Source organism: Centrocercus urophasianus, unplaced genomic scaffold, assembly GCF_019232065.1.
Source record: "Centrocercus urophasianus isolate 14NV4802_14NV808 unplaced genomic scaffold, USGS_Curo_1.0 seq_10, whole genome shotgun sequence".
Lineage (NCBI taxonomy): Eukaryota > Metazoa > Chordata > Aves > Galliformes > Phasianidae > Centrocercus > Centrocercus urophasianus.
The window spans coordinates 23,938,510-23,957,328 of record NW_024884142.1 but is presented as its reverse complement, the minus strand read 5'-3'; the positions used below and the strand labels follow the sequence as shown (position 1 = coordinate 23,957,328).

Genomic DNA, 18,819 nt, shown 5'->3' with positions numbered 1-18,819 from the left:
AAGGAGCAGTGAGTTAAGCTCTAGTCTCCCAATACCACCACCTACACATCAGACAACCCAATCCCCCTACTTTCTGTCATCCTGTCTCAATGGATCAGGCACCTTGGTCAGACCTATTTCTTAATATGGAGCTCTGGAATGAGCAGCTGTGTTCTGAGTTCATGAAATAAACTTAGCTTTTTAATCTGTAAGGCTTGAACAACAGGAAAGTCTTTCAATTCATTGCCTAGAGCTTCAGTTAAAATCTAGTCTAAAAAAGAAAGAAAGAAAGAAAGAAAGAAAGAAAGAAAGAAAGAAAGAAAGAAAGAAAGAAAGAAAGAAAGCAAGCAAGCAATGGGTGAAATACATTGAATTGAAAAAACAGCGCCATCAAAAAAAAACAGAATTGAGTCTCAGATGACTGTGATGTCCTTTCAGTGCTCCCTCCTGCAGGAGGACTCTGATTCTCATGTAGACTTCCTACAGACTGCTGTAATAAATTGCTGATAAGAAGAAAAACAATTTGAAAATTGGTTAAAGAGTCAAGAAAATTAAAAGGGTAGTTATTTGTAGTTCAGTAATAATTTTTAGGCATCCAGATGGAGTTTAAAATGGATGTTGCACCTCAGAAGGATGTGTACTTTCCTTCATGCAACTTAACTGCATTATTTTCTATCAGTTTCTCAGTTGGAAGAAAATCAAATTAAAAATTACGCATACCGTTTAAAAAGATATGACTCAAACAAATATTCTTTGAACATGCAGCTGAATTGGAAAACCTTGTCACTGCTGCTCCAGAAAATGTTACTTTTTGTATTTGAGCAGTCTATTAAGTCTTTTTCGGTTAGATAAATTGTTAGTAAGAGCAAATACAGAATCCAGTAATTATTGAGTGATCAAAGGTAAATAAAGGAATACAAATTTCTTTTTGCATAGCAGTAGAGACTTAAGTTATAATCAGAATCATAGAATGGCTTGATTTTGGAAAGACTTGAAACCCATGCAGTTCCAACCCCCTGCAGTGGGCAGGGCTGCCCCCGACCAGCTCAGCTGCCCAGAGTGCCATCCAACCTGGCCTTGAACACCACCAGGGATGGGGCACCCACAGCTCTTTCGGCAGCAATGCTAGGGCCTCACCATCCTCTCAGTGAAAAATTTTCTCCCTAACATCTACTAGATTAAATAAATTAATTAGATTTAGACAAATTAGGTATATTAATAAGTAGAAAAATTAATAAGTAAATTAGATTTAGAATTCCTGGAGAGAGCTCTGGAAGGATCAAGTGTTCCTGATGGAACATCCACCTTATATTTCAGCGTACTTGCAGTTTCACATAAAATAAAAATATTTGAAGTAGGCCAGAAGTCTTAGGAGCTGTCAATAGATATTCTAAAAGACTGTCAAACTAATGGTGTGAAAGAAGGTACTGTTAAAGTACCTATAGGATAGTATGTCACTGTATGGTACTGTCTTACCTCACTGGAGGATACAAAGACTAAACTTGTGAGGAAAATCGGACAACTAAGATTGAATGGATTGGCATTTTGGGAACCAAAAGGTAACACCCAAACTTTAAAGCTTAATACAGGAACTCAGTTGAAAATAGAAGTCATATTGCCTATGAAGCTAAGACAAATATGATGGGACTCTGCTGAAAAGTTATTCAGGTCAGTGAACTGAGTACTTGACTAATCATTAGCCGAAATAACTTGCCTGACTGAGGCTGGGAATTGGACAGATCTTACCTCCTGGAGAAATAAACTTATCAACAGTAATGACAAAAAATCTGTGAAAGGAAGCATAAAAAAGTGTTTAGTATTTTGGTTAGTTTTTCCGCGAGCCATAGCATTTAAAAAACAAAATAGCGAGGTAAGTTTTTCACTGCCAATAGCACAGAAGTACTGAGTACTTGGGTATTTTTCTGTATCAGGAATCCCAGTGGGGCTTACTTAATGTCTTCACCATATGAATTCTCTCCAAAGCCATTCAGTCAGATGCCATAGTTGCTGGCTACTTCAGTTTGTCATCATACCAGGAGCTAGGGCTGAGATCGCTTTTCAAACTGGAACAATTGTGAATCTCTTGTATTGATATGTAGTCTAAGAGAAGTCAGTTTGAGCACTCTGAACATTTCAGCACTAACAGCAAAGTGAGAATAGAGGATACAGTAGCTTCTCCAGCTAGCGTATAGTGAAGTGGCAGGAAATGAAAAATCCTAACTCTCCACAAACATCTGAATTTTAGTGAATCACTAAATAGTCCCCTGTGATTAAGGGTGTAGACAAACATTCTTACTGCCTTCAGTAATGATTTATTTTGCTCTGCATGTAGTAAGAGAACTCACATGGGCAGTTACTTTATATCAGTTGCAAGAGTAGCCTTCAGCAGAGAGAGAAAACCTGACTCTTACAGCTGATAATTTTTTAAACTGAATGTGATTTGCAAGAACATGTCTGCCTACGAATTTGGCAAAGGTCCTTCAGTTACATACGCTGCCTCCAAAGTGTTTTCGAGCAGTTATTAGTTGCTGTTGGAAGTTTCCTCCTCTTCCTCTTCTTTGCCCTACGTGGCAATTTGTCAATGCTTTCAGGTGATTTTTCTTCAGCATACCCAACCAAGTCAATCCACACAAACCCAACATTGTTTGTAGTTTATATTATTTACCAGTTGTGTTCTCTATTTCTCTTTTCATTTTTCTTATGAACTGAGTATATCTTTGCCCTTACTGTTTCTCCACATAAAAGCAAGAGGGCAAATAGGCAAAAGGATCAGATTTTTTTTTAAACTGTGCATAGACAACACAATATGGACAATTTAGCAAATAAGTGATAAGAAATTGAGGGTGCTGTTCCATACCTTACAAGTATTCAGACAGAGAATAAGTTTATTTCTTCTTTGTCTTACTATAATGGGAAAAGAAAACCGTTTTTTTACTCGTCTCTTAAATGTAAAAAACACTATGCTTTCCTTAAGTAAGACTTCAGGAAACTTAGAGTGCCCTGATCTTTCCTACAGCCTCTTTGAATCACTGGCTGATTTTGTCTGCAGTTATGAAGTAACCACCCAGAGGTGATAATTCTGGAGCTTTATATTTCATACTGCAGTAAACATAACTGCACGTGCAAAAAATGTGCTGTAGAAAGCTCCAGTTTTATACCTGCTCTTTCAAAATTGCATGGTGATCCATCACTGGACAGCTGTGGTTGGAGCCCTTCTATAAAGGTGCCATGGAAAAATTTTCCTCAGACACATTTTGTTGGCTGACATTCCCTCCAGCTCACAAAGATATTGAAACTGCTGAAGTAAATTATATCAGTGCAGGCTGCCATTTGCCATTTGATGGAGCAAGGCTTGTGACAACAAGGGGAACTAAACAAATCAGTAGTCATCGTTATATTTGATGGTAATTGTTAAACAGTGAAGAACAAGCAAGAAATGCCCACAAGAAAGCCTTATGGAAAACTCTCCCTCCTATTGCTGAACACCCCCAAACAATCAATTTGGTTTTCAGGTTTTTGGGGATGTGTGATCTTATCCAAATTGTCTTAAGCCAGAAATAAAATGCAATGATAAACATGGTGACAGCAGTGCGTGTAAGTGCTGCAGCAATCACTGAGCATTTTGTGAGAGCTACTGTTTTTCTAATCTTTTTTTTTTTTTTTTTTTTTAAATCTGGGAGAGGCAGTTGCAAATCTGACAAGAATTTCATTTTCTGCCCAAAGGCTTTCTGTCAGATGAAAAGAACATACTGTACATTAGCTGCTAAATACATTAACTTAAATTATTTGCAGTTATTTAAAAAAAAACAAAAAACAAAAAACAACAAAGTCACAGTTAGATTAAGCAACCTACACAGAAATGTTTAAACATTATGAATGTCTGAAAAGTTTGAAAGCCGTTGATCAATTTTTATGAGTGTCCTCTTGCTGGCAGTTACGTATTTTTCAGGATACTTTTAAGAATACTTTAGTTGTTGATTCTAAGCAGAAATGCAACAGAAATCTGAAGCATTTTAAATACAGATTTCAGAGAAATTTAGCAAGTAATTGTTTTTTCAGGAAAAGACTGAGTGGTCAGAGCCCCACCTTGCTGACACCAATAATTCAAACCATTTTTACCTGAATCAGTGAAGATCCTAGCCTAGTAACACTTCTGGTGGCTGTTTTAAAATAAGTGAGACTGCTAACCTGCCTTAGCAGAAATGTCAGTGCATTTTCTTTCTTTCATTTGTGCACTTCAGAATTACCAAAACACAGCACAGTTTATTATATTTGGATGATAAATTTCATACAGTTATGTCACAGTCTGTAGCCCTTTAGAATGTTTGTGTTTGAGTGATGTAGGGCCCAGTCCAGCCATCCTGTTTGATGAGTGGCTCTTTGTGCTGTGAGAATTGAGCTTTACTGAAACAGTGCATTAGAGACAAAAGTTGTCATTATATAGCTTTTAGTTATGTTATTTTCTGCTACGTACATTTCTTAGAGACTAGTTTTGAGGATTTTTGTGGAAGAGGGATCCAGTTTTTGTTCTTGTTGTTCAGAAAATGAATAGTGGCTCTTTGGTAGATAAATGATTTGCTTTTGCTGTTTCTATAGTAACATAGAAATGCTTTAAAATGAATGACCTCCTACAGGCAGAATAGTACAAATTCAAGTGACATTTTCTTACAATGAGGTTCTTAGCGTTATCACTGGGACTTTGCGTAAAGTTCAAACTGCGTAGTTCTTCCATCCTGACAGAAACAAGAACTCAGTGTCTCCAGGAGATACAATGCTGCATCATGCATTTTTTACAATTATACATTCCAAGATTTCTGGATCTGACATTTGAAACCAACATTTGTTAAGCTTTGGAAAATTATCTTAGGTTTATGTAGCAAACTTAATATTCCCCAGAAAAAAAAAAAAAAATCAACACGGAAAGGCTGGAAGAATTACAAAAAAGTGTTCCTACACATTTGAGGCTGGCATGAACTGACTAACTGTTGGAAAAATAGGTAAAATATTAAAAGGACTGACTGTGACTTCCTGATGACTTTTTTCCTAGAGCATGGACTTCAGTACTCTGAACAAAAAGAGTCTCTCTTTTAAGTCAGGACCTTTTTGGTTTTGCCTTCTCAAACTTTTACATTCCCAGTAACAGAAGAGAAAGAGATTTGCTCTAACAATGTCAAGTTTGTTTTGTGTAGCAAGTCCTTCAGGACTTCCCTCGTTACCAGATCCACATCCTGTCTCACATTGCCAGTGTGCTGGAGGGCTGATACTCCTGGAGTAAGCAACTTCTTTGTGGTTTCTATGGAAGAATACCAACCAATTGAAGTGCCTTCTCCAGTGCTGAGGAGAATTTGTCCACTGGAGTCAACCTGAACGTGATTCTGGCACCATCTCATTTGATGTGCGCCCTTGGGTGCTCTGCTGCAGTGCCCTACCTACTGACTTACCAGGATTCTCCTGATGAATCTCACTGTATGCCATAAAAAATTGGTATATATCTCAATAGAAGAATGCTCCTTTATTTAGCTGATTTGACTTTTTAGGACGTTGACATAGATCAGTTCTCTGTTTAACTTAAATGAAACAGTGGTTTGTGTGATATTTACAACTTAGTTTTGAAAGCTAGTGTTAAGAATATGTGCAGAAAATTGTTTAAACTTTGGGCCCAAACTGCCTGTACAGCTTGTACTGGAATCAACTGGAATTGTATAAATGTTTCTGAAGGGAAAGGGCATTTGAATAAAGCCACTGGATTTTTATGAATGTTAACATTTTAATATTAGCTGGTTCACACGGCCTTGTATTCAACAACAATGGTGATTGCTAGAGAGCTATGGGAAGCAAGCCAAGCAGACACAGGGAAACTACTTAAATATTATATTGTGTCTCTGGCATACTGTAGTGGAAAAACTTAATATGGAAACTGGACATTGCAAAGGTCCATAACTGGGTGTAAAAGCACTTGTCTGAAAGTTACCAACTTAATTTTCAAGAGTGTGCCTGCCTGGAGCAATGGCAGGGATGAAATGTTACTGTAAAAAGATGGTAGCTCCGAGCTAAGTACTGCTGAGGAGAATCTGGATGGCTTTAAACAAGTGACTGTCTTGCTTCCTCACTTAGGGGTTTTAAGTTTCAGGCTGAGAGAGTTGGGGTTATTCAGCCTGTAGAAAAGAAGGCTCTGGGGGAACCCTATAGCAGCCTTCCAGTACCTAAACGGGGCCTACAGGAAAGCTGGGGAGGGACATTTTACAAGGGCAGGTAGTGACAGGATGAGGGGAAATGGCCTTAAACGAGAAGAGGGTAGATTTAGACTAGATACAAGGAAGAAATTATTCACTGTGAGGATGGATGGTGAGACACTGGAACAGGTTGCCCAAAGAAGTGGGTATGCCCTCCCTGGATGCGTTTGAGGCCAGGCTGGACGGGACTTTAAACAGTGTGGTCTAGAAAAGGTGTCTTTGCCCATGGAGGGAGTTGTAACTAGATGGTCTCTTTTTCTACCTTGTTTAAAGACATAGGTGAGAAGCAGATGTAAAACAAGCATTTCTGAACGAGTGCAGTAATGAACAGAGCGACTGCTTCAGTATTACAGTAGCAGATTAAAAAAAAAAAACAACACAAAAAAAGCAAAAATAAAACACAATGTATCTAGATATTTTATTTCAATCCAGTGAAAAATGCTTTATAGGTCTGCTTGTATGTTTTCTAGTCACTAAATTATACTACTGTTATCATGGAGTGTGAATGCATTTCTTGAGTCTTAATATAGCAGCTTAGATAATACTTGGTGGAATCCTAATAATTTTAGACTTAGACTTGAACTCCATCTCAAACACAGCTGCTCCCCTCATACAAAAACACTTCTGGGCGATTCTATTGAAACAGAACAAAGCTGTCTGTGAACTTCCACCTCACACACGAGGTGCAAATCAAGTTAGTGTGTTATGTTAAATAAATGTCCTCAGTTGCAGTGTAACATATAAAAAGTCTAATTTCCCTTAGTAGGTAAGTTGTCTTGTCAGCAATTTCCAACTATTTGAAGTCAGAATTTTCCATTGAGGTCTGGTGGTTTGGTAGGAATCCCAATCCCTTTTCCCTCTTTTACCTTGCCTTATAAAAAAGGCATTTAGTTCCAAAGGGTATTTTCTTCAAAACTAACACATTACAGCAACTGGTGTGCATTACGGACTATTCCAAACATATTATTTTCCCCTGTTGTTTAATGACCTCAATAATGACTTAATCAATAATGGTTTTAAATATGTGGTTATTTTTGCAGTGTTTCCAATGTATATCATTAACTGCAGTGTCCAAGAGTAGATTTAGAAAAAATTGTGCTGTGGTAGCAGATACTTTAATACTGAAATCATGTTGTGGCAGAGCCTTGTTTTAAAGTAGCCAAAATAAAGTAACTTGTATATTTATATTACATTAAAATATGGAAAGAAAGGTTTTTATTGTGAGCCATCTGTGCATTCTACCAAGTTAAGTTTTCCATATTTTTTCCATTTGAATTGCCTTAATATTTTTTTTTATTATATGAAAAAAAGCCAAGATTTGGGAGTAGAAGCTTAAGAGCAGACAGAAAAATTGGTGTAATTTACTTCTGAAGGCAAATCCTTTTTCAGGCTTCCAGGAAAATCAGTCTTTGGAGTTTAGATTCTGTGCTGGCTTTAATTTAACACAGTTACTGAGTTCAGTGAAACAGCACAAAGCATGAGCTGAATTGAATCTTCTCACTAATTTTTTCATTATACGCAACTGCTATTTTTGTAAAATGGTAAACTATTGAACTTGACCAAAGCCCCTGTATCTTAGCCTGTTTTTCAAGAGAAGGTACCATAAAGAGTGGTAATTTATATTGTGAAGCTAAAATGTGACTTGAAGAATAAAACTGTAATACTGTGTTAGGATGGAAAAAGAATTAACGTCAGAAAAAAACTTGATGGGATGTTCCATGGCTGTGAATTAAGATGGAAAAAAGAAACCCTGCAGCACAAAGGAATTATTTAACATGCTCTGTTAACTATGTTTGAAAGAGTCAGCTGGGTGATTGGAATGGTACCCTCTGATTCTGTAATCTATAAAACTGATGATTCTTATTGTACCATCATCGTTACCTTCCAAAAAGTTGATATTAATTTCCATTCATCATTAAGCCACATGGGATTAACTGGTTTCAGTGTTAATGAGGTTGTGCTGACAATACAATGATTCCAAAGTGAAGCCTTTGTATAGTAGCCCTGTTTTGTTCCTGCGGGTTCATGTTTGGAAGCACTGCAGATTTGTAGTGGAAGCAAAAGACACATGAGTATGAAAACTGAAAATGCAGTCTATGGCTGTGAGTAACTTGTTGCTTGCGATGAAATTAAGCAGTGGAAAGGTATTGAATTTCTCTGTGTTCAAAGAATTTTAAATCTGGTCCTGTAGTTACTCTGGTATAACTTAGGGATATAATTTTATCACTCCAGGTTAAACTTAGCTGCGATGCCATGAGGCCACCTCAAGTGTTTAGGTCTTCTCACTAAGCAGTCTCAGAAATGTCCTGTACAGTGAAAGAAATCACTGAGAACACATACTGAAGAGCCAACTCCTTCTGTGTGTATACGGATCTGGCTTTGTAGATTCCTTTTGCAGATTTTGCAACAGTGAGGCCGTTGCATTAAAACCAACAGTCAGTTCTTCTTTCCTGCCTCAAAAGCCAGAAATAGGAAAATTGAACATATGTTATAAACGTATGTTAAACATTAAGCAGAGGTACTCCTTTTACTGCACCACTTCAGACCAATGAACTCTATTTTTAAGCACGATTCAGTCATCAAGCTGACAACTGGATTTCATAGACTAACGAGCTGTTTCCTTCATTCCAATCTGGCTGAACGAACTATAGTGAGGGGAAAAAGAAGTAGAAATGGAAAGATGGTGACTATTTTCTTCTCTGATGTAAATGCACTGCAAATTAGTTGTTAACAGATAAAATGAAATGGGTAATAGATCTAGTAAGCAGTACTCATGAAGACTAGGATAGTAATACTAAAAAATGAGGTTGTCAGAAAATTTGAATGGACAATTTGACTCTGTTTAAAGTCTTCTTTCTTTACCCCTCTCCACCAAAAAAATTTACACATTGAAGGGTGAAGATGAATGAATGGAGGAAAATTATTTCATTGACAGTTAAAACTTGCTGAAATGAACTGCAGCACATATAAACACTTGCTTCATTTTAAATTTTTGTTCAGTATAATTTTTATTTTGCAAGTTCTAAAGCATAACTGTATAGTATGGGATAGATTATTCACATCTTAAAGTTAACTTTCAGTATTTTGTTGAATAAAACCATCAGTTTTCTCCTGGAACTACAGGTATGTGTTATTTGAACTAGTGTAGATGAGAAAAAAAGTTTGATTCTGCTCTTATGATCATTTTAATTTTCCATTTGTACTCTGCTAACTTTAGTTTTTTGTATTTTAGTGACAGTTTGTTGTGGTTTTTCTTGCAGAACGTGGTTCGCCTCGCAATTTGATTACCACAGACATAACTGACACTACGGTTGGGTTATCATGGACACCAGCTCCAGGAGCAGTTAATAATTATAGGATAGTGTGGAAATCACTTTATGATGATACAATGGGAGAGAAGAGAGTCCCTGGAAATATGGTGGATGCAGTGCTGGACGGCTTGGAGCCAGAGACTAAGTACAGGATTTCTGTATATGCAGCTTACAGCAGTGGAGAAGGAGATCCCGTAGAAGGAGAGGCCTTCACTGATGGTGAGCATACTACAGCATTACCACCATTTGTAACATTCTGTTCTTGATGAAATTATCATAATTTAATGAAAATGAACCTTGTTTATCTTCACTTTTGTTTACTGAACAGACCCCCTAAACAAAGTCCCTCACCAAATCAATCAACTCTACCTTTTTATTTGACTGTTAAAGAAGGAAAATCTCTTCTATAACATGTAGGCTTCAGTTTAGCAAGAATTACCTCCAACCTGAGAAGTGATTTTGTCCATAAATTACTCTGAGGCCAGCTTTTTATTGGTTTGAATCTTACTGTGACTACTGGAAATCTGTACTACTGGAAATACTGTGACTACTGGAAAGCTGAAATAAACAGTATGGATAGAGTAAGGAGGGAAGGCAAGGTAAATTCCTGCAGAATCAGTTATTCACCCAAAGTATTATATATTTGTCTAGCTGTATCTTGGACATTTTGTTCAGAGGGATGCTATGAGAAATAGTATTGAAAGCTTTGCTGAGATAGAAAAATGTTACATAAACTGGCTTACCTTGGTTAACTAGATGGGTAACTAGATCTTTGTTAATCACCTTTCCCAAGGCACTTCTTTTTACTTATTTGCAAAACATTGTACAGCGTCCTTCAGAGCAGCTCGAGCTTCCCCTGCAGTATAGGCAAACTGAAACATCTTCAGAGATCAGGAATAGAACCATTAATTAGAGGAGCCAGAGTGAATGAATGGATGCACTGGAAGGATCAGCTTTGATGTTTCTCTTGTTGCCTGAGGGGTCCACATGAAAGCAAAGTTTAAGGCAACGTTCTGGGGAAGCATCGTGTATGCTTACCCATTTTTATATTCTTTCCTAGGCATGTTTTGAAAACTGTTGGAGGCAGACTGCTGAGCTGTCAGTCTTTAACTCAGTATAGCTGCTCTTAAGGTCTCACAAGAGCAGTGTTTGTTGCAACTGGTAAAAGATAATAATGTGAACTGCTGTCACACATATTCCTTCATTCTTCAGGAGCAGCAGCATCCTTTCTTTACCAAGAAGGCAGTTTAGTCTTCTAATTTGTGGCTTCTTAGAATAAGTTTTTGCCTGAAGGAATGCACTACCTGGACTATCAATGGACTCAGACTCTAGTCTAACATTTCATCTTTCTGGTGCCAGGACAGGATACTGTGGCCTGCAAAGCTACCTTACTATGTGATGAGATACTGACTGGCTCTGGCATGCCAAGAAGGTTCTATTTTGCTAGAATCTAGATGGGTTACGCTGGCTGACTGGCAGTATTACACACCTTTCATTTTACTTCAGATCTTTCTTAATGTTTGAGCTGTCTGGAAACTCTCTCTCAAAAGCTGAGTGCTGCAATCTGCAGAGAAAATACCTTATTAGTCCTTGTCCTTATTTCAGCTTTAATATTGTCCTACAGTTAATGGTGAGTGACTTTCCAAATACTTGGAAAATCTCTTAGTGTGGTTTCCAACACTCAGGATTTTAGGCATATACCAGAACCACATCAGATCTGTAAACTCGAAACTTTGAAAATTTTGACTTTGTAGATCATTTTGTTCATTAAAAAAGGGCTATATAATCAGTTTCATTTGAGAGTTCTGAATCCATTACTTAACAGATTATCAAAAAGTGCCCCCAGTTATGCTGTGTTGTTGAGTAATCTATACATTTTTTTGTCTGTAATGGAAAATGAACTTGTATTTTTTTTTAGTCCATTACAGTCAGAAGAGAAATTTATAGAGGCCTATGTGAGTTTCTCCCAATGAAATAACATAATTTTAATGAAAGTAAAAAATAATTTTAATAAAGCTGAATGTGTTTTGTAGGCATGCATTAGAATATATCTTTACGTGAAGAAGTAAACATTTATCCATATTTTTATGCTGAAAAGTGTCACAAAGTGCCAGGACTGTGACAGTAGACAACGAGACAGAGAATACAATGAGAGTTTCATGGCAGCCCTCACCTGGGAAGGTCTTGTCTTACCGTGTGTACTACCGACCACGCAGTGGAGGAAGGCAGATGTTTGGAAGAGTAAATGCTCCTGCCACAAGCATAGTGTTGAAGAGACTTAAGCCTCGAACTACATATGACCTCAGTGTTGTTCCAATTTATGATTTTGGACAAGGAAAATCAAGAAAAGCAGAAGGAACAACAGGTATGTACTACATGCTTACGCAGCGTTTGATAATCAAAGGATTGTGCTGTAAACTGGCAATCAAGATCTATAGAGAACCTGTGGTGGTGACTGCAAAGATTATGAATTAATAGACAAATTGAAAAAAATACTAGAGGTAGAAAGGAGCATTTGATTTGTTGAAAGTTTTATTACAAGAGCTGAGAACAGGCAACTGCTATTATATTGAGTATATAAACGTGTGTATTCTGAATGAAATTACTAGACTTGCTTTGAAATGCTGTCACCAGAAGTTGAAGTGTTTTGTAAGGAAGACAGAATTTAATCAAGTGTTGTCAGGTTTTTTTATTATTTACATTTTTGGTCTGGAATATCAATTAAATAGCTACTTTACTTCCTGTTACTTAGAAGGCCATATTTTCTGTGAGAAACATGAAGTTATTAAAAAAGTCAGTAGCTGATTTTAAAGAGTTCTCAGTGGAAGTCTGACCTCAGAGACCACAACGTTTTGGATAAGCAGCCTTTTTTCTCAGAACCAGCAACTCTAAAATGTTCTTTAATTCCTGGTGAGGGGATTTTTTTGAGTTCAAGACAAAAATAATTTTCTACCCCTTGTTTAGTTTGTTTCTGATATTGGTCTTTTGTTTTATATGCGAATGTCTCTTGCTCTCCAGATCAAATCAAAGAGATCTAAAGCTATTACCAAAAGAGAAAATTTTCCAAGATGTTTCTGCCTTTTTTGGGAAGAGGTAGACTGAGGTACACTGTAAATACTCCATGCCATTCTCTAATCTTTGCACACGTATCATACTGAATGGTGATGGGAAGCAAGAAACAAGTCTAGCAGTGGAGATAACAGCACCGCATTTACTGCACGAAGTCTTATTAAATTAGAATGCGACTGACATAAAGCTGTTCCAAAAACTTGTTCCGCTCTTGACTAATGCCTACTTTTTCAATCTTCAAAATTATGTTGAATTAAATCTCTGATCATCCATCTTCTTTTGACTTTTCACATGCTCATCTTGATATAGATAGGATGTGGTGCTCTTAGTGTAACTGTGATGGCAATCACACTGAAAGCAAGTGGAACCAGAGTGATCTGGTTAGTTTAAACTCTTGTGACATCATAGGTAACTATGCAAAGAGGCTGCATTTTTTATCACAAGTGGGATTTTATCTATTTCTACTCAGAAAATAGCAAAGAAACAGGGGTAAGAAAGCTACCTCCACTCCTAACCATTTTTCTTTTGTTTTAGATTTTTCATTCCAAGGCTACTTCCTGGTTAATCTGATTCCTGTTTTTTTTTTTGCAATTTTGAGATCACATTACTGTGCTATTTCTGATGTTGGAATGCGCTTTAAATTTACGCAGGACCAAAAATGAGGCAGAATCTAACAGTAGGCTTGTTAACCATTCTGCCTGTGTGTACGGACCTGTGCTGGGTAGCTATTAGGTGAAGTAGCTCTTGACCTCGAAACCTTAATCTGCTTGGCGGTCACTTGAGGAATTATTTTTTGACATACTGCCATCCCTGTGGTTGGTGAAGTTATTTGAGCTGCCAAGCCTGAGAGCAGAACCTTTTCTATGGAAGGTCTCTTGCCCAGTGCCCTCCTCTGGGACCTAGAACTCTTGAGGATGAGGCAGTTTGAGAAGCTTGAGATACTGGTGGCAGAGTGCTGGAGGAATGTGACTTTTGCCTAAAGCAAACTCTGCTTTTCTGGTGTTGGTTTGAAAAAGCTGTTTACACTTCTCTCTTTCAGTTGTGTTTCGCCTTCTTTTTGCCACGTGAAAGAAATGTAGTGGTTTAATCTGATCATCTTTGTCATAGAGAGAAGACTGATGGTGTTTAGTTCACTTACTGTGTGTAAGATCGGATGGATATTTACGATGGGTGAAATTAATTGCTGTTTATCCTTCAATCTACTGTCTGGAGGGAGAGCCTTGATAACGAACTTGGCCTACACATCTGTTGTTTAGGTAGCAAAAATGAGCTGAAGTGTATCTCAGATTTTATATCTTGATTCTTGTCTCTATGTCAAAGGAAAGGCACAGAAAGCGTAGAAACGCCGCTAATGCTGGATTTGCTGCATTTTTAAATAAAAGCATACTTGTTGGCTTTTTTGGAAGCAGGCCTGATTTAAATCCTTTTCTTCCATCCTTACAGCCTCTCCCTTTAAGCCACCTAGAAATTTGAGAACTTCTGATTCAACTATGTCCAGCTTCCGAGTAACTTGGGAGCCTGCCCCTGGGCGAGTGAAGGGGTACAAAGTAACTTTCCACCCTACTGAAGATGACAGGAATCTTGGAGAATTAATAGTGGGGCCCTATGACAGCACTGTGGTTTTGGAGGAACTTAGGTATGGATGATGATAACGATAATAATAATTAATAATAGCTTAGAGATTTGCTTAATTGCTATCTAGGATTGTAATACCTGTAAAAATCTACTGTAGATTTGGAGTAACTTCTGTTGTTATGCTATCAGGAATTGGTGGTGCAGTTTTTGAAAAGAACCTTACAGGGCAGGTTCTGAGATTATTCACATCACCTTTCGCAGTCTCACAGCAACTGAAAAAGGCAAAGATGTGGGAAGAAGTGTTATTATACATTTCACATATAAGAATGTTAATGAGATGCTGAAGAAGACAGCTTGTATTACTATAGTTTCTCCAAAAAGCCCTTACTTCATGTTAAAAAGAGCCTAGTTTAGTTCTTGATTCATTTTATCAGAGGCCAAAATTTATAAAGGAGGCTTCAGAGCATGTCAAAGTCTGTTACTTGTTTGCATGTTAGACTTGTATGCGCATTAAAAATAGGAACATTAAAAGAATTTTAAATTATTTGAACAAAGAAAGCTATTCATAAGTATAGCTTCTTGAACCAGCTCTGAAATAGTGAAAATTTGCCTGTCTTCTTAAAGAACTAGTCTTTGGGCTTCACATTTTAGAACTTTCTTTTCTGTATAGTAAACTGGTAAAGATTTCTTAAACAGAGTATCAGCATTATCAAGCCAAGTATCTTCAATTACAATACATTTAATTATTGCAGGGCAGGAACTACCTATAAGGTAAATGTTTTTGGAATGTTTGATGGAGGAGAAAGCAACCCCCTGGTTGGACAAGAGATGACCACTCTTTCAGACACTACTACGGAGCCATTTTTATCTAGAGGTAAACATGACTGAATCAAATAAAATGCTGTCTTGGCTTTTGGATAAAAGAGACAGTGTTTTCCAGCATTTCCTATTGTTTTTATGATGCACATAAATATTTATTCACAGGATTCAGTATACTCCCTAACCCGATGACATAACCTCTGATTTGAAATGACCTCTCAGTATGCCCCAGTTAATCTTTCTAGTCCTCTGCACCCTTTAGATGATCTTACAAAAATGATAATTCAAGCAACCCATGTTTTGCTGATTATTGAAAACCATCTGCATCCCATTTTCAAGCCATCCACATCTGTGTTGAATTATGTAAGGTCAAATTCTTGAACACAAATCATTGCTCATCTACAGGGGTGTTCACAGGATTAGAACAAAGAGTTTTAAGCAGATTTTTTGCCATTTCCTTATCCTTATATGGTCAATTCTCCATTGAAAACTAAGGTGGTATAATGGACAGAGATCTTGTAGTTGGGGATGTCCCAGCATTATTGTGTAATGTTTAAGTTTATATGTGACACAACCATTATTTCATCACTTTTACTACAGATGGAGGAGAGTTAGTACAATAATGCAATTGCTGATTGTTCTCTAGTATATTCTTGGGATTATCTTCCTTTGTAGGTAAGCTTCCAAAGAAAACTTTAGTGGCTGGTATGACAGCAGCTCTCTTGATGCAGTTGATGGGTCTCTGTATGTTAACTGAATAGGTGTGGCCACTATACTTTCAATTAGTACTTCAATTAGTGAAGAGAATTTCAGGGTTCAGTCCCCTTCATGGAGACCATGAAATGCTTGTCTGCAGCAGGTCTTTGCTTCTTAATAGCCAAGAATACTTGCAGAAGTGAAGACCTCTCCTCTACTATTTTGAGATTTGTATAACCATCAGGGAGAATAGAGAATTTTATGAGGAGAAAGAAGCTAACTGCAAAGGCCTCTCAGAGTTGGAAAAAAAAAAAAGGCTCTCTGACAGTTGACTGTATTCTTCTCACTTAATCTCTTTGAGTTATGTGAAAATACTATCCTCAGCATTTTTATTGACAACACTTTTAAAAACTTCTGAAGTTACTGCTGTCCCACTTAGTCTAATGCAAGTGTGTAGAACTAAGAAAAACTACGTAAGAGGCCATCAGTGACATTACAGTAAAGCTATAATAAGTCTGGCAGAAAAATAATTATGCTGAGTGGTTCATTATTTTTTATTATGCCATCTGTCATTTCTGTCTTGAGTGTTATATTCTTTAAGCTAATTAGTTTTAGTAATGCATGGATTTTAGTCATGGTAAATGTGAAAAATGAATTTTATATCTGTGACTGCCAATGTAATAGTACGTTATTTATTACTAGAAAGAGAAAAAAAAATCAGCCTACATGCCTTTGCTAGAATTTTTCATTCAGGTAGTTGGAAGAAAAATAAAATTCAGAATAATTTAACTTTAATACTGTACATTAAGCTTAATTTCTATATAAAAGTTATGCATGCAATTTTTGAACTAACATTGTTTTACTTAAACTCTACTCCCAACTTATTTCATTGTCCTGACTAAAGACTAGATCTATATTTTCTATGCAGAAGAGGATCATGCTTTTAACCCCCAGGTACATGGAATAGTTATATTCATGAGTCTGCAGTGTTGGATCAATTATGTGGAACATATATGAAATCACAATATCTTTCAACTGTGATGAGTGTGGCTGATTTTTCTCAATGGGATTTCTTCCATATAAAGACCAGAAGCTCTGATGGCAGGAAGCCAGAAAATTTGCAGCTGGTAACACAAGAAAAGAGAGAGAGCGAGGATTTTTTTTATTATTATTTTTATCATTATTATTATTTTTGAAATGGCGAAATGGCTGTGGATAAAATTGTTGTGTCTTTCTGCTCTGTATAAATATTTTGTGATTTTCCTTGTGATGAAAACATTATGATGGATATTTTATTCTGTAATTTGTAAATTGAAGATATCTGAAATAACTTCTTATCTTTTCAGAACACTGCGCCTTTATATAAGTGTGTGGTCTTGTCCCCCCTCTATCTTTTGCCTCTGTTTATATGTACATGTCTTCTAAGTTTGATCTTTCTTTCCTATGCGTGTAAACTCCTATACCATCTATACTATGTCTTTTGCCCCCGAAATTCAGAAATGCTATTTATTTGAAAGTGCTTGTAATATATACTGTTAATTCCCTACTACATAGTTGAAAAATTGAGCAATAGTATAGCCATCTCCAGTAGACTGAAATAATTATTATTTGTGTAATCTGATAATGCTCACTGCCATGCCAGTGGTTAGCTCTGTAGTTTTTTACAAATCCTCTGAAGCTGTTCACAAAATCTCTGAAAGATGGTTATCAGTCATCTTATGAGACAAAAATAGATACTGAAATGACAGTAGGGAAGAGCACTGGCCTTGGTATTTTAGAAGACTTACTTCTAAGAGGAAACATACATGAATTCATATAGCTTTTGCTGTGGAACTAGTGACTAGTGTGAATAACATTCTCAAATAGGTCATACTTGGCAGAGCGCCAGTGAATAAAACTAGAGCTATTTTGGAAACTAATTCATGACATATGTCATATAAAAGAGGATGGGGAGAGAATACTATCATGCTAAGGCTGTGTTTTTCTGGTTGAAAGCTATCATACTAAGGCTGTACTTTTCTGGTTGACACGACAGGTTTAGAATGTCGAACCAGAGCAGAAGCTGATATCGTGCTACTGGTGGATGGCTCATGGAGTATCGGGAGGCCAAATTTTAAAACTGTCAGGAACTTCATTTCCCGTATTGTTGAAGTTTTTGATATTGGTCCTGACAAAGTACAGATTGGTAAGTCATCACATGTAGGAGGGAAAATGATGCATATTTGCTGCACGGACACATAATATCTGAGCAATAATGGCTTTTTCCAGGTCTTGCACAGTATAGTGGAGATCCCAGGACAGAATGGAATCTCAATGCTTACCGAACAAAAGAGGCTTTGTTAGAGGCAGTAGCCAACTTACCATACAAAGGAGGCAATACTCTAACAGGTATGTCGCACTGTGAGGATTTTCTTTAGGCTCCATAAAAAAAAATGTTCCAGTAGCTGACCCTAGTATTGTTCAGTGAACTCAAATTCATCCATGATAAAATAACTCCACAGTTAACTTCAGTATATTTGGAATTGAAAGTTCCCAGCACGTGAACATGCATTATAAGTGCAGGTCTGGATAAAGAGAAAAGGATGGAAGACTGTAAGTGTTGAAGAACCAGATGAGTTTGGGTTTATGTTAAGCATATGAAAAGAAGAAAAGGCAGTTCCATATGACGACTGATGTGAAGACAAGGTGAGGACCTAGAAGGGAGGCTAAAGGGAGTCATAGGGAAGGGTAATGCATAGAAAGTGTGATGTTAAAGATTTTCAGGGGCTGAAATAATGTCAGTTGCTAAGTGTAGATGATGAACTGTAACTAGACTGCGTGCTTGAAGAATTAAGCTGTGGAATGATGTTGTCGATGTGAAATCACTGGAATGAATTGCTAGCCTTTACCAGTATGTTGAAACAGTTTATAGTGATAGTTACCCTCTTTGTATCATGCTAGGAATGGCCTTGGATTTCATCTTAAAAAACAACTTTAAACAAGATGCAGGCTTGAGGCCCAGAGCTCGCAAAATCGGTGTTCTCATTACTGATGGTAAATCACAAGATGACGTAGTTACCCCTTCAAGAAGACTCAGAGATGAGGGAGTGGAACTTTATGCAATTGGTAAGTATTATATGAAGAGGTGGCCTGTTCCA

General features: G+C 37.0%; 1 protein-coding gene across 3 annotated transcripts in view; it reads left to right on the top strand.

The window, feature by feature from the left end:
* The window catches only part of COL12A1 (collagen type XII alpha 1 chain), a 99,162-nt gene that overhangs the window by 23,067 nt on the left and 57,276 nt on the right, over positions 1-18,819 (top strand). For 2 of the 3 annotated variants that reach the window (XM_042814002.1, XM_042814010.1), the window contains exons 14-20: positions 9,473-9,742; positions 11,622-11,888; positions 14,036-14,228; positions 14,920-15,041; positions 17,718-17,867; positions 17,951-18,070; positions 18,623-18,787. In XM_042814002.1, the coding sequence (XP_042669936.1) occupies positions 9,473-9,742; positions 11,622-11,888; positions 14,036-14,228; positions 14,920-15,041; positions 17,718-17,867; positions 17,951-18,070; positions 18,623-18,787 (1,287 nt within the window). The remainder of the gene's footprint in view (positions 1-9,472; positions 9,743-11,621; positions 11,889-14,035; positions 14,229-14,919; positions 15,042-17,717; positions 17,868-17,950; positions 18,071-18,622; positions 18,788-18,819) is intronic. The other variant, XM_042814019.1, reaches the window with a different exon arrangement.